At 42.0% G+C, this 24,638-nt stretch overlaps 2 protein-coding genes across 5 annotated transcripts in view; one reads left to right on the top strand and one right to left on the bottom strand.

Moving 5' to 3' along the window:
- The window catches only part of JPH1 (junctophilin 1), an 87,141-nt gene extending 71,509 nt beyond the window's left edge, over positions 1 to 15,632 (bottom strand). For both annotated transcript variants that reach the window (XM_054595664.1, XM_054595663.1), the window contains exons 1-2: positions 15,028 to 15,632; positions 8,467 to 9,226 (exon numbers count right to left, since the gene is read on the bottom strand). In XM_054595664.1, coding sequence (XP_054451639.1) covers positions 8,467 to 9,226; positions 15,028 to 15,406 — 1,139 coding nt within the window. In that variant the 5' untranslated portion in view covers positions 15,407 to 15,632. The remainder of the gene's footprint in view (positions 1 to 8,466; positions 9,227 to 15,027) is intronic.
- A 260-nt stretch (positions 15,633 to 15,892) lies between these two features.
- The window catches only part of GDAP1 (ganglioside induced differentiation associated protein 1), a 54,011-nt gene continuing 45,265 nt past the window's right edge, over positions 15,893 to 24,638 (top strand). Inside the window, exon 1 of one of the 3 annotated variants that reach the window (XM_054595871.1) lies at positions 15,893 to 15,919. The gene's annotated coding sequence lies outside the window, so the exon portion shown is untranslated. Of the gene's footprint in view, positions 15,920 to 15,960; positions 16,003 to 24,638 lie in introns of those variants that run through there. The other 2 variants (XM_054595874.1, XM_054595872.1) reach the window with 2 other exon arrangements.

Below are 24,638 nucleotides of genomic sequence, written 5' to 3'. Positions count from 1 at the left end.
GCATTATTTTGGAGGCAGTCTTGATTCCTTACATATTAATTAAATTTCTGATAAAGAAGCTTATTTTGAATGGAGCATATTATCCAAATAGATGTGAAACACCAACTTAGAGGGCAACATTATTAAAAGCTTATTTGGTTAATTCTCAAGAGGCCGTTGTACTAAAGCTGAATGACTTACATAAATACCGTTGGCATTTGTTGGATCCTGTTCCTAAACACAATGTTCATATTTCATCTATAATAAGAAAAGCATCTCAAAGATTTGCAAGGCACTGGTCTTGCAAGCGTCCAGTTCAGTGTCTTGAGTGAAGTGAGATTGGCAGTCAGCAAAATCCATAATGGAAAGTCGTGAGCAGGCTGCCTGGGCTGCCCGGCGGCTGCCTGGAGGCGGCGGCCACCACCTGCCCTAAAGTAGTTTCTCTAGGCCAAAGCTCAAATTTATATGGAAGGCACGGAATGAACCACAAGCCATCACACTTTTGGCTTTCTGGAAAACATCAGAGTAGGGGATTTTCATCACAAATGCAGCTTTACTAAAATGTAATTGCTGCTTTAATGCTTCATATTCACAGAATCAGGCAACTGTCATATTTCAGAGCTAAATATGATGGTCTGCTGGAGTTTGTATTGTTGAAATAAACTGAGATTTCTACAGTTAAAACAAGGCCAACATGTGCCCCAAACTTAGCTTATTATCACCCTACAGTGTTGTTTTTCCTCCAGTTTTCACAGCCAGTTTTCACCACATAGATTTCTACAGAATTGAACATTGTCTTATATTCCATTCATACCACATGCAGCATCTTCTCCTTGCCCTCTTTGTTTAATCAGACTAGAGAGTCATGCCTACCACATGATTCAGGGTTCAAAAAAGTATGTTTCTTCATGGCCCAAAAGTTTGGAAAGCCATGTGACCCTTCTGCTATTTCATGGTCTAAGACTCATTTTCACTCAAACTGTATTGCTTGAACTGACCTGTTAATCATTAAGACACATGCCCACCTTAATGCTGTACAGTTTCTTAATTGGCCTGGACTTGGAAGGGCTGAAGAGTTTTTTAAAAACAGATCTTTAGAAACAAGATAGCCTCAGGACATTTTATTACACAAAGTTCTCATAACACAGAATGTTCCCATTTACTGTGCAATGACCTGTCAAATAGTGAGTGTTAGAGATCAGAGTTGAAGGACGGGGTTGGGCCAGGAGTTTCTCTGTGTCCCCCAGTGAAACCTCTGGGGACCATTACATCCCAGTTTTATCCTCTGCTGGGGGCAGGGTTGAGCTGCCACTTGGGTGATCTTCCTGATTTCAGCTGTTCCCTCCGCACACCCACACAGAGTTCTCAGTGACTGCTTGGCCCATGGAGACGTCCTGGGCCCCTTGGTACAGAGGAGCATGACTTTCTTTTAAAGAAAAACATTATGAGGAAATCAGATCAGGCTTCTCACTTTCACCCATGGGAAGTGGGTGTTCTTGGGTAAAGAAATATACATTTAACATTTTCATGTGCAACACAAAATGGATAATTAACAGAAAATATTGGTGACCTACATGAATACACCTAAACCCTCTAACGATAAAATCTTTATTATCCTATACTGTAGTTTGAAATAAATATATATGTCATTTCTCTGCTCATTTTCTTTTGTCTTAAAAAGTATAATTGCCTGTTGACAGTTTATTGACTTCACCCAGATCTAAGGCTGGGGAGCAGGGAGTCCTGATGCATGCTCACGTCTGCACACAGTAGTCAAGCTTGGGGGATTAACTCCTTTCCTCTTGCTTATCCCTCTTTCTGCTTCCCAAGCCTGTCTTCTCTCCCTCCCCACCCCCCATCCTTACCTCCATCCCAGTCTGCTTCTTGGTCTTCTATCAGCTTTCACTCAGGAGAATGTTACTTGCAAGGTTGATGTGCTTCTGGAAACACTAACTCTATAAGCCCTGTGACACCCACTCTCTCATCCAACTCTTACAACCTCCCACCCCTGTGAAGAAAGAGGCAAATATAAGTCCTTGTTCATGGTAACTTTTCTGCAACTCAGAGCTTGAGTATTTTAACCAAGCCTCCGGGATTAATCTGTAGAAAGGCTGGTGATAACAGGTGGGAAAGGGTGACAGGCAGAAAGGCAGATATGGAAGAACACAAGCAGCATAACTAAAGAAGATAACTAATACTCTCCTTAGCTGTAAATTCCACATTTTAGGTAATTTCATCGCAAAATTTTTTTACCCATTTAATAGCCTCTTCATTAAAATGACCTGTAAGGCATTATAAGGACTTTACCTTCCTGCAAAAATTACTTATGCTAAAAATAGGAGATTAACCAGAGCTCTAGTAGTACGAACAAAGAGTTTATGGGAAAAATAATCTAAAATTGTTTTCAAAGATATGATATGGGCACAATATAGAAAAGAAAAAGATAGAATATAAACTATAATTTTGATTTGCAAAAGAGAAAGAGAATCCTTCTGTCCAATAGAATTGAAGAATTTCAAATTCCTAGCCCTTCACAACTCCTTGGCAGAGGTGAAACTTTTTCCTAAAACTGGTGGCAGTAAGTTTAATTTGGATCCAGAATGTGCACTGACTCATGCTTGACTTTGGGTTTTAATTACTAATAAGTGAAGTACGAATCAATTCAAGTAATCTTGAGAGGGACTGTTCTATTGACTACCATTATTTGGGAATTTAAAAAATGACCCTAAATTGGCAAGACAAGAAAATCTTGAAAAATAAGCCAGCTGAACATTCAGTAAACTCTTTATGTTCTGACTTCTCACATACGTTGGTGATGTCCAATATGTCAGATGAGCTAATTATTATAGTGGAGTAAGGTGACTTCCTGGAGGTTCAGTATCTGCTTACAGAAGTACTTGCTTGTATCATTGGACCAGCTCGAACCTATGAGAAATGGTGATAACAGTTTGGCTTAACCTGAAGCTCTTATTTCCTGGCCCTGCCTTAGTTCTGACACTTTAACAATGTTGCTTTTGTTAAATTAAAGGGTACCTGCAAAATATGCTTTTGCATTTCCTATACATCCTTGACTGTTGTTAGAGCACAGTATGATGAATTATGAGAGCTATGTTTCTTTCCTTAAAACTGCAGTTTATGCATGTCCAGCAGAATGGAATTAGAAGCACTGGCCATGTTCATACCCTAAGCATGAGGATTTAATTCACTCAGTCACCAAATATTTACTAGAGGTCTTACGAAAGTGCGCTGATCCAAGCATACAAAAGTGAGCAAAGCTGCCTGCAAGGTCTAGCTTTCCAATCTAGTTGGAGACAGAGATATTAAGCAAATATGCTGAAATAAAATGACAGTTTAGATTACTGGGGGATTTAGGCCAGGGGGATGGCAATGGGGTGGGAGGATATGAGGTTAGGGAGACTCCCGGTTAAGGAGAGGCTTTATGCCTAAAACCTGAGGATGGAGCAGACTGGGAGAGGCCTGGGAGCTGGGGCAAGGGTGCCAGGCAGAGGAAAGGGCTCAGTGGACGGTCCTCAGACCTGAACGAGAGCTGTCGTGGCCAACTTACTCTGGCATGGAGGGAAGGGGGAGAGTGGTATAAAATAGTAATATATTTTAAAAGGAAAGTATGGGAAATACATTTTTCCTGCAGGATTTTTTTCAAACTTTTTATTGAAGTCGAAAACTGGCAAACATGGAAGCCAGTCTCTAGTTCTGGAAGCAGATGCAGCATTCACCTGAGCTCCAGAGCTCTTGAGCTGGAGGCCCTCCACCTTCTACCTGGCTGCTTCCATCATCCTGTGCAGCTACAACTGTGACAAGCCCCGCAGATCAGGATGTAGCACCAGGCTCCCTCCTACCACTACTTGCCTAGGTGGGGCTGTTATCACCTGCTAGGGCACTGAGAGGACGTCACACTAATGGGACTAATGGAGGAGCACTGCCCCATTGTACGGGCTGATGTGTTCCACCTTGACACTTCCCTGTAGATCTGGGAGCACCTAGCCATGAACCCCACTAGCTCCAGTGAGGCTGGCCACTCCCTTCTCCCACCTTCTCTTTCTTCTAACCTGATAAACGAAGGTAGCAGAACAAAGGCCTAAGGTTGTCACTGCTTTAGGCTGGCTCTTCGTCATCCCGCTTCTGTCTTCTAGCACAATAATTAAAATATTTCCTCTGAGGTTCAGATCCTACAATCCTCATCTTCTGTCTATTCCTCTTTCTGAGTTATCTATTCATTTCCACAGAAGGGTGGCTGTCTAAGGGCCACTTATTTGCAATTTCAACCAAGTGAGTTAAATTCTTAAAACTCTTCCTTCAAGTATTTTTCTCAAGGAACAGTAACTTAACATCTCTCCTAGGGAATGACTAGAGACAAGAGAATGAGAAATGTAACTGAAACCACAAGTATTGCGGGGTGGCCCTGGGCAGGGCCTGCATCTGGTTGGGAGGAGCTTGACTTGTCTGAGCTGCTCTGCTCCCTCTTGAACATTTCTTAAAAAACACGGTTGAGATTCTCAATTCCAGGTGATGATTTTTATCCTCAGGACCAAGACAAGCGGGGAATAAAACATTTTGTTAAATCTTATAAACATAGTACTTTGGGGAACAGAACAGAAACTTAACGAAAAGATAGGAGGTCAGCAAATCAGGAGCATCCCTTATACTTTTAATTCTCTAAGTGCTGACCTGCTGGTACCTACAAGTGTCTACTAATTCTCTATCTGCTGCGCTAGTCCTACTCTCTGCTGACTTGTGTCATCTCACGTTCCCTGATCTGTAAGAATTACACAGAGGCTTCAGAAATAAGCCTCCTGTGTGTTTACTTGGGAGACATATCATGTCCTCTTCAAAGAAGCAAAAGGGAAGGTCCACAGACCTACCTTGTTTTCCTAAATCTTTGGGCCTAGGATGGTGGTTCTGTGCCTCCTAATTTCCCTGGGGAGATCCTACTGAAGGAGATATTATCAGCGCTATAGGCTTTGCTTCCAGATAAAATGAGGTGATGTTACAAAAGTCATTTCCCTGGACTTCAGAAACAAAAAGCTCTTTAGCATAAGAAATGAGCAATAGAAAAACAACTAGTACTATCTGGGTGGCAAATGGAAATGGTTAATACCTATGAATCAGTCATCTTCCTTTGTTGCCCATGGTGAACCATTCATTTCAACTGTGGCAGCTGCCAGAGTGGCACTTCCTAGTTCTTATTCTGCTATTTCCAGGGTGGCGGCGGGAGGTGGGTGGGGGGAGAAGGGGAGAGGGTGTCTGAGTTCTTAAACTTTCGATAGTTCTAAAAACAAAAACATTAATAACAACAACTACAAGAGGGGCCAGAAGGACTGAGCGGATACTCAGGCATTAGAAGGAGCCAGGGTTACAACAGAGTTAAGACAGCTAGAAGTCATTCCTGGGCAGCAAGATCCAAAAACCTAACAGAATCTTTCTTCCCTTAAAATAATTTTTTTAAAAAGAATCTACAACTCTCAACTCAGAGCTAGTCTAGGGAGAATGCCAGTCCTTCAGCTACTTCCTACAAAAACAAGTTGCAAAGCTCTATATCTGAAGGAGTCATTAAAGCAAGGCACAGGAATAAAAACAGTGAAAGTTAAGTAAAATAGAAAGGGTAAATTGAGTGGGGTTTTTTTCCTGGTCTATTGTGTCATCTGAAGAGTATTCTTCTTTGATTGTGGTAAGATTACTTAAAGAGATCTACCCTATTAACAAAATTTTAAGGGCACAACACTGTATGTATAACAGACACAATGCTGTACACAGCTATTTAGAACTTTTTCATCTTGCTAACCTGAAACAATACTTGTTGAACCCCACATTCCCGTGTTCCCCCTCCATGCAGCCCCTGGCACCCATCATTTTACTGTTTCTATGAGTTTGATGACTTTTGATTCTTTGCATAAGTAGAATCACGCAGTATTTGTCCTGTGACTGGCTTATTTCAGTTAGCATAATGAACTAAGCATTTTTTGAATATTTAAATGAAGTTTTTTTTATGAAGTTAACTAGTTACAAGTATAACCTTTTAAACTAAACACCCTTGATTATGAACTGTAACACAGTATTCCCAAACCACATAATAGCATGCCCAAAAGACATTCAGCAGCAAAAACATGGCTAGGACTTAGGTAAGAGTTTCATGATACTAGTATAGCCAGAGACCAACTTTGCATCACAAGCAGTTTCCTTTTGTTATGTAGATTCCTCCAATACAAACTAATCATAAAGTCAGTAATTGCAACAAGTATAAGTCATTTGATGCTCAAAGTGTCCTGCACAGGTTTATTTTCCATTAGTCAAGACTGAACTGCCTGTAGTATATCACTAGGTTGTAAGGTAAAAATAAAATGGGAGAATACAGGAGTGTGTTTAAAAGTAGAGACCAGGGTTAAATGAAAGATGTATGACTAGATTTAAAGTCAGCTGAGGGCCAGGGAAGCCAGCAAGATTAGATGTGCCAAGTATCCTATCTACAGACCAAATGGAAAAGTGGGTGGATACATCGCTTGGTGATTATACAAAACTAAGATCTAAACTAAAAGATGCTTGGCAGAGAAGAGATGACAGACCCTTCGTAGAAGTTTGTGCCAATTAACTAACTTTGAAAGAGGATTGATTTGCCCTGACTGGTGTGGCTCAGTTGGTTGGGTATTATCCCGCAAAGCGAAAGGTCACAAGTTCAATTTCTGGTCAGGGCACATGCCTGGGTTGTGGGTTTTGTCCCCAATCACAGCATCTATACAAGAGGCAACCAGACAATGTTAAGCTCTCACATAGATGTTTCTCTCCCTCTCTCTCTCCCTCCGCCTCTGATAAAAATAAATAAAAAATCGTAAAAAAAAAAAAAAAAAAAGGATTGGTTTGAGATAAAATGGTAACCTTTGAATACTTTAAAAATATATATTTTATTTATTTTTAGACAAAGGGGAAGAGAGGGAGAGAGAGAAGTATCAGTGTGTGGCTGCCTCTCATGCATCCCCCACCAGGGACCTGGCCCACAACCCAGGCGTGTGCCCTGAATGGAAATTGAACCAGTGACCCTTTGGTTTGCAGGCCAGTGCTCAGGCCACTGAGCCACACCAGCCAGGGCTGAATACTTTTAATATAACATGTACCTATAAATAATGCAAAATCTTCCATTTTCCAAGCAGTGTTTCAGACACTCAGAAGTAAATAGTACTCATCAAATAGGGGCATTAAAAAACAAAAAGACAAACCCTTTAGAAGTCTGGAGGTATTAAGTTCAACCATATGGAATTGTCACTTCTTTGTATATCAAGAGTTTAAATACCATACATTTCACATGTTTCAACCAAAAAAGGTGGGGGGGGGGTCATTAGTTCAATGATAAGAATAAAAACCTGAAGACACGCTAACTTTGTGGTTTCAAAGGAGGTTTACTTCTATGGGAGAATATTACTGAAACAGGAAAAGCATTTTTGATATTCTATGTCAAATGTCTGCCTCAAGTCACAAAGAACTGTGGCCAGTCTGTACCCACTTAAGCCTCCCCCCCAAATTTACATTTATTACCATTCCTTTTTCTTTTTTTGTCTAACATGACATCCATTCCTCATAAAATTCTATTCCCAATAGATTTCTCCATCCCTCTTGTTGAATCCCTAAACCCAGCTATTAATGGTAAAACTTCAAATACATAGTCCTTGCGTGCCCACATACACCCTACTTCTCAATCTATTATTCACCCGCCTTCTGCTCCTCACTCCACACTCCAGCTCATCTCTACTGCTCTACTTTCTCCCAACCCTGGCACACTGACAGTCCCATCTGTCCATGTCAAGCTCCCCCCACCCCCTCCTTATAATATCCCAGTGATCTAATCTTTCCTGCATAAAATGTGCAGCTTTCGTCCCTTTGCCTTTCCCATGTACATGACCGCTGTTGTTTTCAAGAATGCATGCTAGACTTCGTATGTAATTTCCCACTTCTGCATATCTAGATCTCAGTGGCTTTCTCAAAATCAGTTTCACCTAAAACACCCCACAATACAGAATCTGAATTTTATAAATCAGGATAATTTTTATAGAGGGAGTCATACACACCTTGAACTGAAATATTAGGATAAAGGGACTCATCTATACCAGGTGTGTTTCCACGTGCATGCACCATCCTCTCCATGGCAGTGTTTCAGGGATACTTTTTAAATAAGTGTAACTTCCTGGACCCGGAAAATGAACACAGGGCCTGTGTGAACTCCATCCCATTAAGGATTAGGGAGGTAATTTATAATAGGAAGGGGACCTTACTCTACCTTTAACATTTTTTGATGATGGAAAGTTTCAAACAGTACAAGTACACTTCCAACCCTCTCATTCTATTGGGTTTCATCATTTGCCACCTTTAATTCCAGCGGTGGTAGGACCTATTTGGTGACATCATCGTCAGACTGACAACCACAATTTGACACGGCCCTGTGTGGAACGACCCAGCAAAACCACCCACCCTGTGTTTACATACCTTGAATTGGCTATTTCCACTTTGGTTCTCGCCATGGCAGCTGCCCTTTGCGCGCCTTCTATAGCTCTGTCCACCTTCTCCCTAGTTTTTGTATTTCTTATCGGTATAAGCTGCTTCCTTATTCCACGGACCAAAATATTATTTTTGTATTTCCCCTCTTCCTTGGAGCCATCGGGAAACACGGTGCAGCCGTAGCCATGCCTCTTGTTGTTGACCCACTCGCCCTCATACTTCATGCCATTAGAGCGCTCGCTGATGCCAAAACCATTGCGTTTGTCGTTCTTCCATTCCCCCATGTAGGTTTCCGTGGTGGTGGCGTCCACATGGTCTTCCACGGGGCAAAAATCACAGTCGACGTCGCCAAAGCTGATGGTGGAGTTGGCATCGCTGGAGCTAATTCTACTCATGGCCGCGTCGCTGCGGACCGAGCTGCGCTTGCTGGAAATGGAAGACTTGGATTCGGACTTGCGAATTTTCATGCTCCCCAGGAGGGAGCCCCTGCGGAAGAGGCCGCCCTTCTTCTTGCCCACGAGCTCAGCATCGGCATGGAAGTTGAGCACGAAGCCACCGCGGGTGCCGGCTGGACTATCGGCAGCTGCAGCTGCGTCGTGGAGCACGCTGCCATTGCTTTGCTCACTGCGCAGCGAGGCCAGCGAGGTGCGCAGGGGCGAGCGGATCACCGTAGCCATGCCATAGGGCACGCTCTGGCGCACGCCGTAGCCATGCCGCATGCCACCGGCCCACTGGCCTTGGTAGGTACCTTCGAGAGACCAAAGCACAGCATGAGTCCAGGGTGGAAGGTGCCTGATCCTTGCCAGGACCTGCAGTGCACTTGGACAGCTGGGCACGCAAGGGCAGACGGGCCCAAGGTCAAATCCCACAGCCTTCCCAGGCAACTCTACAGGATCCTTTTAATTTGCGAATCCCTGTCCTGTAACTTTGTGTCTATATGCCATTTTGGAATTGTAAAGGATTTTCCAATATTCTCGTCATTTTGCTTTTCATCTAAAAATGTATACCAGTTTCAGATGAAACCAGTACTTTCGAATACCAAGGGTGATCATTGGAAAACAACTTTTCATCCCTGAAAATAACACATCAGAAATCCCTCTTAGTAAATTATGCAAATATCTAACTGCTCTGCTGTACACCTAACATAATGTAACACTGAAGGTTTAACTAATTGAAAAAAATTTAAAGAAATTTCATGTAAAAAAAATAAAAAGGCAGTGCCATAGAAGATGAAATGAGTTCTACTTGTGCATTTTATTCTAATTTTACTATTGATTACTCTAATTTAGCGGAAAAACTCTAAAAATGACTTTTGGATCTGTCAGTATAACATTCCAACAAGGTCAAGGACTTAGGGATGGGTCATCAAACAAATTGTCTTAATTCTATCACATTCACACCATTTTTGGGGGGGGAGGGGAATGTAAATATTTAGGATTATTACTTAAATTTGGGTGGAACTTTTTGAGCTAAGAGTGATTTAGCAAATACAATATATATATCTTGAGTATAGTGAACCATCATGAAAAAATGGGCAATTTGTTTTAACATTGAGTACTTTCAGGTGAAAAGGTTAGGATTTGTCCCCTACTGGTGATGAGTGTTAACTAAATTTATTGTGAAGATCATTTCACAAGATATCCAAGTATGGAATCATTATGTTGTACACCTGAAACTAACATTTGTCAATCATACCAAAAGAATATATATATTTAAAAAGAGACTTGTCCCATATTACTTGCCAAATTTCTGTTTTCTCCTGTGATTTTCCTGGCCTCTGCCCTTGTACTGTGCCTCACAGCAAGGACTTGAAGGACTCTGAGGGCAGGAATTGCCCCAAGAGAACATAAAATTTCTAGACTCATGGCTTGCGTGTTCTGTGGTCTGTCGATGTTTGAAAACTTTACAGTACACAGCTCTGTGGCTAAAAAGAAAAAAACTGAGATAAAGTTAGAGGAAACCTTTCACTCTTAACATTACAGAATTCATCTCAGAGCAAAGATGTGTTTGATGTGTTCCTTAAAACTTTATGATAGCAGATTACTTTCTCAATGAATATTATGCCTTTTCAGAAATAGGATAACCTTCAAAACTGTTTATGTTCAGTAAGGTTTTCTATGAAATAAATTAGCAAAGATATTTCAAAAATAACCTGGTATAGTTTTTAAAATAATCTTAGGAAGAAATTAAGTGTTAAAATTAGGGAACTTAGATTTTCAAAATCAAGGTCATTTCCTTCAATAAAGGCAAAATTTAAATTACCGTATATCCCCTGGAAATACTGGGGTGAGGAATACTTTTTAAAGTATATGATTGGCTCAACACTATCTGAAACTAATACAAAATAATAGCGCATATAAACTGTAATTGAGAAAATAAAAATAAAAAATAATTTGAACACATTATAGCTAATTTATACAAAGTAAAAAAATTGTAATACCTCCCAAAACAAGGCTACATGGAAATTTTTAAGATGCAATTACTTCTGTATTCATAATAATTCACAGGATCATAGAAAATAAATCATTATTACAGTCTGTCTTGACCTCTTTGTTTCTAATATTATACATCTGCCTTGAAGTCACTTTTCATTTTAAATTACTACATATAGATGTCCATTGTGTGGCATATACTTCATTTTAAAATTCTGAGCAAAATGCTAGTTTTATGTCATCGTGTAAACAAGGGCTACATTTCAAAGTTAAAACCACAGTGGGCCCCAAATTAAAAGTGTTGACTAATTTCAAGACTATATTCTCTTTCTGCTTATTTTGCTATATTTATGTCATAAAACAGACAATAGCCGGGCAAAAATGAAATACTAAGTCTGGCACTATGAGGGTCATATGCTGGGTAGATGTGAAAGTCATAACCAGACATCCATGAACTTCAGAGAAGGTGGATGGGCCATAGCTTTCTCAAAAGGATAGACCCGAAAGGGCAGGAACGTCATTTGGAACACTTCAGGGTAAGAAACTTCCTACTGAATACTAGCCATCTTCAAACATCATCACCTTAAGAGGGAAGGAAACAGAATAGGAAATACCAACTTTGACTTTTCCTTTACCTATATAGATAAAATTTAAATTCTAGGATAAAAGTTATAGAACCTGACTTACACATACTAAAATGACCTTATTTTAAACATTTTGTTTTAAATGAAATTTAAATTCTAGGATAAAAGTTATACAACCTGACTTACACATACTAAAACAAACCACCTTATTTTAAATATTTTGTTTTAAATAAGCGTGAAACACTAAAATTATATCCTTCTAACTTTCCTACGTAATGACAGGTTAATTTTGCTAGAAGAATTTCCAAAGGTGCTGTTTGAATCAATAAGTATTTATACTTCTAAATTGCAACCATACTATCCTGGTAAATGTTTAGCATTGAGAGAACATTAAAAGCTAGTTTCCTTAAATTGTTATCTCCAAAAGTAAGACTAATATTTGGAATTTCCAAAGAAGTATAGCTTGAAAATCTAAGCAGTTTAAGGCAACAATAATAGTTAGGAAGTTTATGTCTGTGGTTAACTGTCAAATAAGGAAGGCGAGATGAACAGCATGGCCACGTTTCCATTCTCTTCTGTTAAATTACAGTATGTGGAGGAATTCCTCCATGGACTTTCCAGAAGCCAATTTACAGTCAAAGTGTTAGTAGTTCATCTGAAATTTAAAATATGTTTAGTTTAGTCAGTGAATGTAGGAAAAAAAGGGCCTCTATTTCTTTTTGAAGCTTGTAGTTCCGATGTCTTTATTTGCTGCTCAGATAAAGCTCTAATTAGGTTCTTTAGACTCCGTAAAGATAGATGCAGATTCCACAAGTGTAAAACTGATTTTTATGGGTTTTGTTTTAACTTCTTCAATGATTTTTCACCTGGGAGCTGATTTTCTAGCTAAAGCCATTTTGTAGGGGAAGGTATCCAGTTTAGAATGAGTTCCAGTCAAATTAAGACTTTTGTATGCCAAACCTATGTTTCTATGCAACAGGTGGGTGTGTGCAAGTATGCATACAGTTAACAACAATGGGTCTTCATAGGCATTTCTAGTAGTTTTCTGACAGGTGGGAAAACAAAGTACAGCAGATCAGAGTTTGCCCCCAAAATGCTGGGCACCTCAACTTGGGTTTCTTGAGTATGGAACCAATTTATTCTAATGTAATATTCGGGGGTTTCTCTTCAGCCAACACTTTATACACAAATCAGCAATAAATCACATGATACTTCTCACATGGAATTACTACTTCCTTTCTCCTCTAACTAAATGTTACCACAAAGTATATGGAATCAGATTTTCCCTACGTCTGACAGAGGGTAATACAGGGACTGACATATAGCTGGGCAGAGGCAACAAACAGACAACATCACAACTAAGCTAACTCAAGTAAGAATAGGGAAAGTTGTATTTCCCATTTGGGTCTAAACCTTTGCATAAAATAAGTCATGACCATACACTTCCACTTATACTCTCTCCCCTTTTATGATTAAAGGCTTTCTAATTAAACAGAGTGACAAATTAAAGCAGAAAATCACCTAGCACAGAATAAACACTGAATTGTGACTTTTAAGAGTTTTTTCCTCTTCCTAATTGATAGTATATTAGGTTTTTTTTTTTGGTGGGGGGGGGGAGGTTGTAGAAAAAGAAAACCACTGTACTATGGCGATGCCGAATTTTGAAGGTTATTATTCTTTTTTGTAAATTTTAAAACAGGAGGCAGATTATACATAAAGTCAGCCTGGACATATATTTGAGATTTCACAAAATATACAAGAGATGACCTTCACTGTGCTATATATATTTTTTGATTACTAGGTGTAATGAATACTCTAAACCAAGAGATTTTGTTTTATGAGTTGTACCTTTAAAAGAAGACTAATTTATTTTTAACCTTCCCAAACTGAAGAGAATTATTCATAGCTTTCCTAAAATGTTGCACACATTTAAAAAATAAATATTGCATTCTACATTTAAGCATGGAATTTAGTTATATGGAAGAGCTGGGCTTCCAGTAAAACATAATCACAAGCTAACGTATTAATAGGGCTGCCAGCCAAGGCACCGTAAGCCCATTCAAAATCATTTAACGGCCCTCATTAACCACTGTGGAAGTTGGGACCCAAGCAGCCCATATAAAAGTATTCAAGGAGGTGTTTTCTTCTCCCTTTTAATCCATGAGAATCATATTCTTTATACTGTAGGATGAAAAGATGTCCTTTTTAGCAAATCCTACCATTCTGCCGTTTTGCATTTGAACATGGCCCATGTTCTGAGTAAGCGAAATGTACAAATTGTATAAGCTTTTATATAAGCCACTGGCCTAACTGGGGTTGCACTAGGCTGGAGAAACTTTTAACTGGATCCCTTTAATATCCTTCAGCTCTGAGCTGCGTAATCCCAAAAGGTTACATTACCTCCTATGACTCTATTCAATTAACTATGATTATGCTTATTATCAGAAAATGTATTTTGCCAAAACATAAGCCACTCATCCTTCTCAGCATATTACACAAGGAAATTCATCAAGTTTCTGATGTGTTTCAATAATGTATACTTGACCTAATTGAAAAAGTTTGCTCTACTATATGCGTAATTTCTGTTGGAAATATTGTTAATTATTAAAATAAGGTGAATTTTGTTCACGGCCAGCATACTGTCTACGCCATACACCTTCTTACAAATCAGTTTTGGGCACTGCCATTCTCAGAAGCAAAGCAGCAGCTAAGGTAACTATTGAGAGTATACCTCTCAATTGTATTTTTTAAAACTTAGAGTTCTTAGTTCATTTCTAAAATGTTTTCCTAGTAATTTGTCTAGAGATCTCCAAGTCAACAAGGACTACCATTGTTTTGACGAAATTCTTTAAGGAACCTTATGAAAACTAGGAACAAAACCCCACACCCGACTGCACCTGCGTCAGGTGGCCTCTGTTCCCATAACTAGGCTGTTTCTAAATGCACCCCAAATAAGGTGCCATTCCCCCACATCCTAGTTATGGGGTTCTGGCTTCTATCTTTAGGCTACTAGAGGACCAGCAGCGAAATACGACTCCACGTGAAACCAATCCGGGAGCGGTCAGCAGCTACCGCCAGCCTCGAAAGCTCAGGGCGCTCGCTCTAACTCCACGGCAGTGGCGATTTCAAACCCGGCCGGGAGAGGAAGGGATCAGGAACGTAATGTGACGGGCTCAAGTGACAGCGTCCTCCCTCCAGTCCAACCTTCCCGGGCGGCGCTTCCTCCCGGTGACAGTGTTGCGTTGGCGCCGGCCAGGTATATTCGCGCCTGGCTGTCCCGGGTGTGGACACAGCGCCCGTTCTCAGAACCGGGTCAGGTCAACCCCCCCGCGCACCAGTTGCATCCCAACGCACCCTCTGGGGGAGGGCGCGCGCGGGGAGTGGGGAGTGGGGAGTGGGTGGGAGGCTGCCCAGGTGTTTTGGCGGGTTTCCGGACACGTGCGCGTGGCGTCCCCGCCCCCCACCCCCACCGCCCTGCGGCCCCGGCAAAGCCCACCGCGCCAGCCTTCCCAGGCGCCTGCGACGCCGCTCACCTCCGTCCCCGTAGGTCTCCACGCCGTACCCGTCCTGCAGCCCGTTACTCCAGGTACCCTCGTAGCGAGCGGGGGTGCACAAGCTCTGCCGGACCCCGTAGCGCCCCTTGAAACCATGTGACCACTCCCCCCGGTACATCCACTTGCCCTTCGTCTCCACCCCCAGCCCGTGCCGCTTGCCCTGAGCCCAGTAGCCCTGGTAGGTGTTGCCGCTGGGCCAGGTGTAGCCTCCGACCACCTCGAAGCCGTGCGACCAGGAGCCCGAGTACTCGCCCTGGCCCTTGGGCCCCGTGCAGATGCCGTGCCCATGCGCCTTGCCCTCCTCCCAGCCGCCGCAGTAGGTGCCGCCATCGTCGAAGTCGAACCTTCCGCCCGTCATTCGGGGGGCAGCCCCGGCGCGCTCCCCGTAGGGGCACGGACGCGGGCAGAGCTGGGCACGGCAGGGTGTAGCTCGGCGGTGGGGGCCCGGCGGGCGAGCACACGACCGCGCCCCGGGCAGCTCGCGCCGCCGCTCGGCTCCAGTCCGACGCCGCCCCCGTCCTTCCCTCTGCTTTCGCCGCCGCCACCGCCGCCTTCCTCCTCCTCCTCCTCTTCCTCCTCCACCGCCGCCGCCCTGGCCAGCGCAGCGCGCGAGAGGACAGCCCCGGCTCCGTGCGGACCTTCAGCTGCTCCCGCCCGCCCACGTGAGCCGGGCACCGCCCCGTGCCCGCCCCTGTCCCCTCCCCGGGCGCCGAGGCCCGGCCCCGCGGCGCTCCCGCCCCACCGGGCCCAGCACCCAGCCCCCGGGCCGCCGCTTTTCCGGCGGGGGGCGCAAGGTGGTGCGCGTGTGCTTGCACCGGGGGTGGCGGTGGCAGGGCTACTGTCTCCAGGGACACGGGACAATCCTTACCTGGTAATGAAGGCGCGGCTGCATGCCTGCGTGGAGACAGCTCGCGGGCGGTTTTGCTCGGGGTTTATGAAGGTGGTTAAGCGCCTGTAAGTGCGGCCACGTGTGTGTTGAGGGAAAACTCCTGTGTGCGTGTTTGTCTGCATGGGGTTTGTAATTGCATTTTTTCGGCATTCCAACTTGTGTTTTGTTGCATTTGTCATGCACAGCTGTCATGATTTAATATCCTCCAGATACATGTATGTCTGTGATATAAATTGATGTCAGCCTAGAGATAACTGTGCAGGGTGTTCTTTGACACCTACCTATTTCAAAGCAACATGTGCTTGCATTTATTTAGTGAAGACGCAGGGGGAGAGCAATGCAGTTTGAAAAAGCACAGAATCAACTGATTCATTTTTTATTTGTAATAATGAAGAGGTTGTTTTAAATCTGCCTTTGCAGGCTTATAGGCTATTTCCTGGTACATCGGTGCCCACTCCCCTTAATGCCTCATTTGTTCTTCTAACAACCTTAGAAATTCTTCAGCCTGGAGCTGTGTATGCAACAGGCAGACTGCTCAGTCTGCATATATTGGGTAAGTGTCTGGAATGTACAGCTGGTACCTCTCCACTGGTATCCACAGTTTAAGAAAGTAAACAGAAGCTTTCAAGGAGGTTTATGGTAAGTAAAACACTGCTCTAAAACTTAGAGTCTGTGACCTACAAAACCAGGGACAGGTGTCAGCTGATCTTTCCAGCTACAACACTGCTTTGTTGAATCCACTTTTGACAACTCTTTTACACTTTTAAACCTCGATTTCACCATCGTCCATACAGAAGTGACAAGAGTTGCTTTTCCCTTTTCATGTTAGATGACAACTGAGTATAACCAGGAATTAGAGAGTGGTAACAGGCAAGTTGAATCGGTGTTGTCTCTGGTGAGAGCAGGCAATGGTCTCGACCTTACCCTTAAAATGCCCATGGAAGACACTTCCTTGTGGTTCACAGCCAGGGGTCTTAGGTTGGCCTCTTCAAGTACACGCTTTGCAGAGTATTTCTGGTATTCCTTAGGCTAAGATGCTTTTGGATGACTAAGTGAGCACCAGAGGCTGCCAAAGTTTCACTCATAGGTATTTGATAACCAGATAAAAATATAAGGACAGGTGTCAGGGAAGGCAGCAGGGAAAGGCAGACTGAACTGCATCGAAAAGGAACTGAAATAGACCTCGTCTGCCCCCATCTCAGTACTGGAGAGGGACTTTCCTGCTTATCTGGCTGAAATGCTGAAAGAAAAAAATCTCAGTTTACACAGGACCAAATCACCAAAGAGAATTAGAAACCCTCATCCATGGTGCTGCCTACAGAGCTGCCAGGAATAGAGCTTACCCTAGTGCCCTGAAATAATTCTGCATCTTGCTCAGCCTCTCACCCTGGGCTGGAGATTGATTTAGGCCACTGGGAAAACGAGGGCCCAGGACTTTGCAGCTGAACCGTAACTGCATTTCTTTGTTATGGGATACGCCAGGGTCAGCAGCTCGCATAGACACATTTCCATCTATTTGGGGCTTCTGTTTCATAAGAGAAACTGTGGTTGCAAAGACAACATTTTTTTTTCCCCCCTCTTAAAACTGGTTTTATTCACAGAGTATCCTTTGTCCCTTGATTATGTTTTTTCAGACCTACCCATATGTGTTGGATTCACATAGGAATATTTAAGGACTACGTTTTTATTTGCAAGCATGGTGAGAACATTGAATAATTTTTACTTTTGCTAATTAGCTCTCACACAAATGATGAATTTTCCAGAAAACACAGAATAGAGTGAGTTTCTGGCTTCTGTAAAAGATGCCTAGTCCATCTATTGTGGATAGACACCGGATCGTGATACATACTCATCTGGGTAGAATATAGAAATTTGGGGAGGGTAAAAGATATGGTCATTTTGCTCTTTTTTTCATCTTCACCAATAACTTTATTGATTTGGATATTTTGAGTATGTTGGCTCTCTCCCACTATTGGCTTTTAGTGGGTAGAGGCCAGGGGTCCTGCTAAACATCTTCCAATGCATAAGACAGCCCCACAGTAAAGAATTATTTGGCCAAAATATCAATGGTACCAAGAGACTTTGCAAACCACTTTTGACATGTTCGATCAATCACAGAACCTTCTCTGGACACTGCATAAGTCTTCTTTTGCATTTCAGTTGCATTTTTACCTTTCTTGAAATAATGAAGCATAATACACTGAAAAAGTTGCATATTTTTTCCATCTTCAATATGAAAATGGCTGCACAAAAATTCACCAGTTTTGATAAGTTTTTTCACTTTTAATTATATTTTGTTGATTATGCTGTTAAAGTCCTGATTTTTCCCCCTTTGCCCCCCTCCAACCAGCTACTCCCTCTCCCTTAGGCAATCCCCCCACCATTGTTCTTGTCTGTGGGTCATGCTTATAAGTTCTTTGGCTACTCCATTTCCTACACTGTAATTTACATGCCCATGGCTATTCTGTAATTACCTATTTATTCCTCTTAATCCCCTCCACCTCTTCACCCATCCCTCCACAGCCCCCTCCCATCTGGCAACCATCAAAAATGCTCTCTGCATCCATGATTCTATCTGTTCTTCCTGTTTGCTTAGTTTGTTTTTTAGATTCAATTGTTGACAGAGCTGTATTTTTTGCCAATTTATTGTTCATAATTTTGTCCTTTTTCTTAAGTAAGTCCCTTTAACATTTCATATAATAATGGTTTGATGATGATGAACTCCTTTAGTTTTGTCTTATCTGGGAAGCTCTTTATCCGTCCTTCAGTTCTAAATATCTTTGCTGGGTAGAGCAATCCTGGCTATAGGTCCCTGCTTTTCATGACTTTGAATATTTCTTGCCAGTCCCTTCTAGCCTGCAAAGTTTCTTTTGAGAAATCAGCTGACAGTCTTATGGGAACTCCCCTGTAGATAACTAACTTCTTTTCTCTTGCTGCTTTTAAGATTCTCTTTTTATCTTTAACCTTTGGCATTTTAATTTTGATGTGCCTTGGAATGGGCCTCTTTGCATCCACATTCTTTGGGACTCTCTGCTTCCTGGACTTGCATGTCTATTTCCTTCACCAAATTAGGGAAGTTTTCTTTCATTATTTTTTCAAATGGATTTCTAATTCCTTGCTCTTTCTCTTTTCCTTCTGGCACCCTTACGATGTGAATGTTGGACCACTTGAAACTGTCCCAGAGGTTGCTTATCCTATCCTCATTTCTTTGGATTCTTTTTTTTCCTTATTCTGATTGGTGGTTGTTTTTTTCTTCCTTATGTTCCAAATCATTGATTTGATTCTCTGGCCTTTATATCTTAATCTTTTATTCTTGCTATCCCCAACAGTGTCTTCCTTGGAAGAAACCTTCATTAAAAGAGAGAATCCACCACCAGCTATCTGCCGTTAAATTTCAAGTAATCATAAGTGTAACCCTACTCTGCCATTGACTCTTGTCTTGGAAGAAAAGTAGTATTGAATACTAGGTACCTCACTGAACAATTTTTGGCAAACAAGCCATGCTCCAATTTACCTGATGCCATCACAGGCATCACTGTGGAATGTTTCCGCAGTCACACTGATGTGTTCATTGATGTCAGGGTTCAGAGTCAACGGTAATGGTTGGAAAAGACTGGAAAGTGAACTAGGAAGAAGAGCTGAGAATGATGGATGGCAGAGAGTAGGCAGTGGAATAATGTTGCATTTACTAGCAAGGGTTAGTAATGTCCTTATTTTCCCTCTCGCTCTGAACCTTTGCCCTGGATAAAGGGGAGTTGAATTTAGCTTTAAGAAGGGATTAGTAAGAAGAGAATGTGAATGTTGGTTTGACAGGTGGGGTGGGGGAGGCCATTCAAGCCCATAGACCAATAACCACTCTAGCAGTTTATTTTCCTTCAGTTCAAACCCAGCTATTAGAGACTGCCATTCTAGAAAACTTTGTAACAAAAGGTAAGCGGTTTTGAGTGTGAATCTCTAGTAACAACATGTTGGTGAGGATGTTGTACTTAGATTTTAATCTTTAATGAAGGCTTAAAAATTAAAAAAATTATTAATGATTTCATTTTATTTACATATTAGAATTATTGAGAATTTTTAATAGAAAATTTACAAATGACAAAAAGCTAACCTGCCTGTGTTTATTTTTTAAAAGATGTGATTCCAAGTGTATAAAAAAAACACATGTAATTAAAATTACTTGACTTATATGTCAAAAGGAATATTACTAGCACCTTTGTAATAAAGCACTAAAAAATTTAAGAAATTTGTCTACAATAAATACAGAAATTAAGCAATATGGTCAGAAGCCTTGCAGACAACATCAAGTCAGAAGAGGAAGAGAATTCCAAAATGAATGGTTTTCAAAACTTTTAAGGCAACCACTGTACGCCAGATTTTGTGCCATATTCTTTACATGCATTAATTCACTTAAATCTCGTAATAACCCATGTGGTTAATAGTAGTATTATAACCATTTTATTTTTTATTATAACATGTTTCTCTATTTTTAATTGTTTTTAAATTGGAATTGCTTTAATAAAACAAGTATAGCACATACAGAAAAAATGAATACATTATAGTATACAGCTTGATGAGTTATCACAAAAGGAACACACCCTGGCAACTCTAATTCAGATCTGGTAACACGGAATTACCAGCATGCAGAAGCTCCCCTTGCCTCCCTAACAGTCACTATAACCCTCTTCTGCCATAGATTGCGTTTGCTGTACTGCTTTTGTTTTCTGACGCTCGCGCATGTGTGTGTGGGGCGGGGGGGGGGGGGCTGTTGTCGGTTTTTAAGCATTGTTGTTCAAGTACAGTTGTCTCCATTTTCCTGCCACCACTTTCCCCTGCCTCACTCACACCCACCTCCCACCCTCAATCCTTCCCCACTTTGGCTTTGCTCATGGGTCCTTTATGTTGTTCCTTGATTACCCTTCCCCTTCTTTTCCCTGTTACCCCCCCTCCCTCCTCCCTCTGGTTACTGTCAGTCTGTTTTTTATTTCAGTGTTGCTGGTTATATTTTGCTTGCTTGTTTTGTTGATTAGGTGAGATCATATGGTATTTGTCTTTCATCTCCTGGCTCATTACACGTAGCATAATGCTCTCCAGTTCCATCCATGCTGTTGCGAACGGTAGTAGCTCTTTCTTTCTTTCTGCTATATAGTATTCCATTGTGTAAATGTACCATAGTTTTTTGATCCACTTATTTATCGTTGGGCACTTAGGTTGCTTCCAGTACTTGGCTATTGTAAATTGTGCTGCTATGAACATTGGGGTGCACAGTACCCAATCCCAAGCCACCATTTCTCATTCCCAACCCCCAGGAAGGCCCTTCTGGAGAAAATCACATTATTTACTAGTTGCCACTGGAAGCATGGGTGCAGAACTCAGACCTCTCCCTCCACACAGCTCTGTAATCTCTGCAGGTGACTGCCTATGACTTCCCTAGGCCCCTCTCAGCCCTAGTTCCTTCCCACTGAGCAGAGGCCTTGTCTTTGTCCTCAGGGAGAAAAAGACCCAACACATGGGACACCTTCCCTGTCTTTACTTTCTCCAGAATTTAACATCGGTTCTCTCTCTTTTTTTTTCCCTACTCACCCCAACCCAGAGGAAAAGGTATTCTTTTCCTGCCAAAGTTCTGGGTCAATTCCTTCCTTTTTTTTAATATGCTTTAATTTCTTTCCTCCATCCATCAGATGTGCTCATGTGTCCTCCATGTGAAAACAGTCCTCCTTTCTAGGTACAGTTAAGCCTCAGTTCTTGAACATCTCCCATCTCAAATATTTCAGCTCTCAACCAAGTTGTTCACAGAAAAAAGTGTCTGTTGTTGAACAAAATTTTGGTTCTCAGCCTAACAACTCTTTTTATGCTCATACCTGTTTAGTTAGTCACATGGTTTTCAGGTGACAAAGGACAGAATGCATGAGTATGAGTATAATTTGGTTTTTGGACAACTTGCTTCTCAAACAGCCTTCCAAAGTGAATTAAGTTCAAAAACCGAGAGTCCATAGCACTGCTTTTACCTCAAGTTTTCTGTGCCTGACCTCAAAGCTGCAGAACTCCTTGAAAGATTACCGTATATTACAGTTGAATTTTTACCTTACATCACTCATTCTTGTGCCACTTGATTTGGGTTGTGTCCTCACTCATGTAGTGGATCTTCTCTAGCTATGGGGGACCTTGTAGTTGACATATATAATAGCATCTCTTCAGTTCTTGTCCTGCTAGAGGCAGCTGCAAATTTGATACTTGTATCTCCCTTGGCTTCTGTAAAACCCATATGTCTCGCCTGTCTTCTGCCTCTTCCTCACCCACCACTTCAGCTGGCTCATATCCTGTGTAGTTTTCTCCTTACCCCTTTTTAGTCTCCTTGATTTTAGGCTATCTTTTGTGTTCTAGACATTTGCTTTGTGGTACCAGAATTTTGTATAATTGCTGAATACCTGCTTGCTTATCTGTACAACTAAGCAACCCCACCTTCAGTGCAAAAAGTCTAATGTAGAACTAGTTTAATTCCAATATAAAAACAACTGAACCTTATTTAAGTCTCAAGGGAATTGTGCTTTGGTTTCTTCCCATGACTTTTTCTGTGTGGCTATCCCCCGCTCTTCCTAATGGGCAGGACTCTTCATAGACTTAGCATGTGCCAATGATGAGGCTCACAGAGACTTTCAGGAAATTTCTAATAATGAGAAACCAATGACCGACTAAAGGGAGTAAGCTTGAAGGCACAGAGTGAGTTGCAGGTCTTACTGAAGACTCAGCACCTGAGAACATAAAATGTAAATGTATATATGATTACTGGGTTAAGTTTGGAGACACAGAGAAGAAAGGCTCAAACCTTGCTCTTTAAGATGTAAAACATCTCTAAAGAGGCAGGAGATAAAAAAAGACATAATAAAAGTACATGGGAGACAACTAGAGTAGCAAGTAAGTGCCAAGAATCCTATGATTTCAGAGGACAGAGTGGTTTTGTGGGCTGCTATGGTTGAAGCTGTTTTCAGGGATCACAGGTATATTGTTTAGCTTTGTGGATAAAGTGGAAGGGGTACCCTTCCAGATATCTCTAAAGGAGGGATCTTGAGTTAAGAGGCACCCTGTAGAGGGAAGGAATGAGGGAATCCATATCTGTGACTGAGGCAAAGGAGATCACTTGGAGAAGAGGTCCCTGGGAACTGAGGAGGCAATATGACAATCACATCTGTCTCATGACACACTGAAAATCAGAACTTGTTATTCTGAAGATACGAAGATACTGAGGCAACATTGTATTTGAAATAGCACAACCTGGGAGTGGCAAGGGAACTTAAAAGTATATTTGGGAGTGTTGGTATTGAGATGGTAAAGGCTGTGAATATTGATGAGATAATCTTTTTCTAAAGAGTTGAATAAAGAAAGGAGGCACACAATACTGCAGAAAGCACTGCTAAGATATAAACAGCTGCTAAATGATGATAGCTGAAGGAGAGAAAAAAAGAAATCAATTAGTATATAGTAAAAGAAATACGGATTCTTACAGAGAAAGGAATGGTTCCAAGAGCTCTGGAAAGAGACTTGAAACAATAGCCAGTAATAGAAAAAGCTTCCTTCTAACTCAGTGACATGGGGCATGTCCTGTCCTTGCCAAGGGTTGCAGTCCCTGTCCGCGTGTCACCTCAACAGCACACCTCAAAGCCTTTGTTGGGTTCTTTAGACACTGATTGCATTCCAGATAAAGCTTAAATTTCTCCTCCTTTCCTTACACGTGCTCTCACACTTTTGTCATCACTTGCATTTCATTATTACTTTCATGTGGCAAGCACTTTATAAAGCTCACTGAGAAGAATGCCCCGTGGTGTGGCTTGCTGGGAGGTGCTGAGAGGAGGGTACTGATTAGAGAGCCTCCAGCTGCTGTGACTTCAGCTCATCCATGGTGTTCACATCAGGGCCATGCTTGCTCAGGAAATCCCCTTGAAATAAGGAGCAAATTGTGTACTCTGTGGCCTCCAATACAAAAAAGGAACAAGGGCACCCGGCAGGTCTTTTGGATTCTGGAAGCAACACGTATGCACTTAGAACTGCTCCAGCCTATGTGCTGAGTGACATAGAAGGCGGGCTGCCATCCCTGAGAGGGTTGAGAGCAGGAAAGAGCTCCACCGGAGGCCCAGGATATGTCCTAAGCAGCCCTGCCTCTTGGGCCTTATGATTGAGCAGAGCCTTTCATGTTGGTGTTTGGTGTCAGAGGTGAAAAAGATGTAATATGAAGAATATGGCAAGCCCTAGTGGAAGACTCACATTGAACGTCTATGGGGATCTGAAGCAAGGCCATGTCATCTTCTAGAGAATTCTGTAGCTTTTGAGAAGCAGTTTCTGGTAAGTTAAGTTGACCTTGATAGTAAAGAAATGTTTGGCCATAGGACTCCAAATGACCATTCATCTAGAATTTCCCATTATGAGCTATCTTGTTCAACTTTCCATGGCCAAAGCAGACAGACCAAGAAGCAGTCTCTTGTGAGGCAGACATGGTAGGTCTGGTCCAGGATCAAGCTGATCAGGACCAGAGGGCATGAGTAAGCTGCAAGAACAGGTTGCGCAGACCTCATGTCTCCTAGGGCTGCACTGATACCCTTTCCCCAGTTCTCATCATGGAAAGATTAGGGTTCCATACCACCGCTGAAGGAGGGAGAAAAACCTGCCCTAGGTTTATATTGGGTTGGACAAAAAGTTTGTTTGTTTTTTT

This window comes from Pteronotus mesoamericanus, unplaced genomic scaffold (assembly GCF_021234165.1).
Source record: "Pteronotus mesoamericanus isolate MK-2021 breed Mesoamerican mustached bat unplaced genomic scaffold, CSHL_Meso_final scaffold_54, whole genome shotgun sequence".
Lineage (NCBI taxonomy): Eukaryota > Metazoa > Chordata > Mammalia > Chiroptera > Mormoopidae > Pteronotus > Pteronotus mesoamericanus.
The sequence above is the reverse complement of the archived record's forward strand: the minus strand, read 5'-3'. Positions and strand labels throughout refer to the sequence as shown.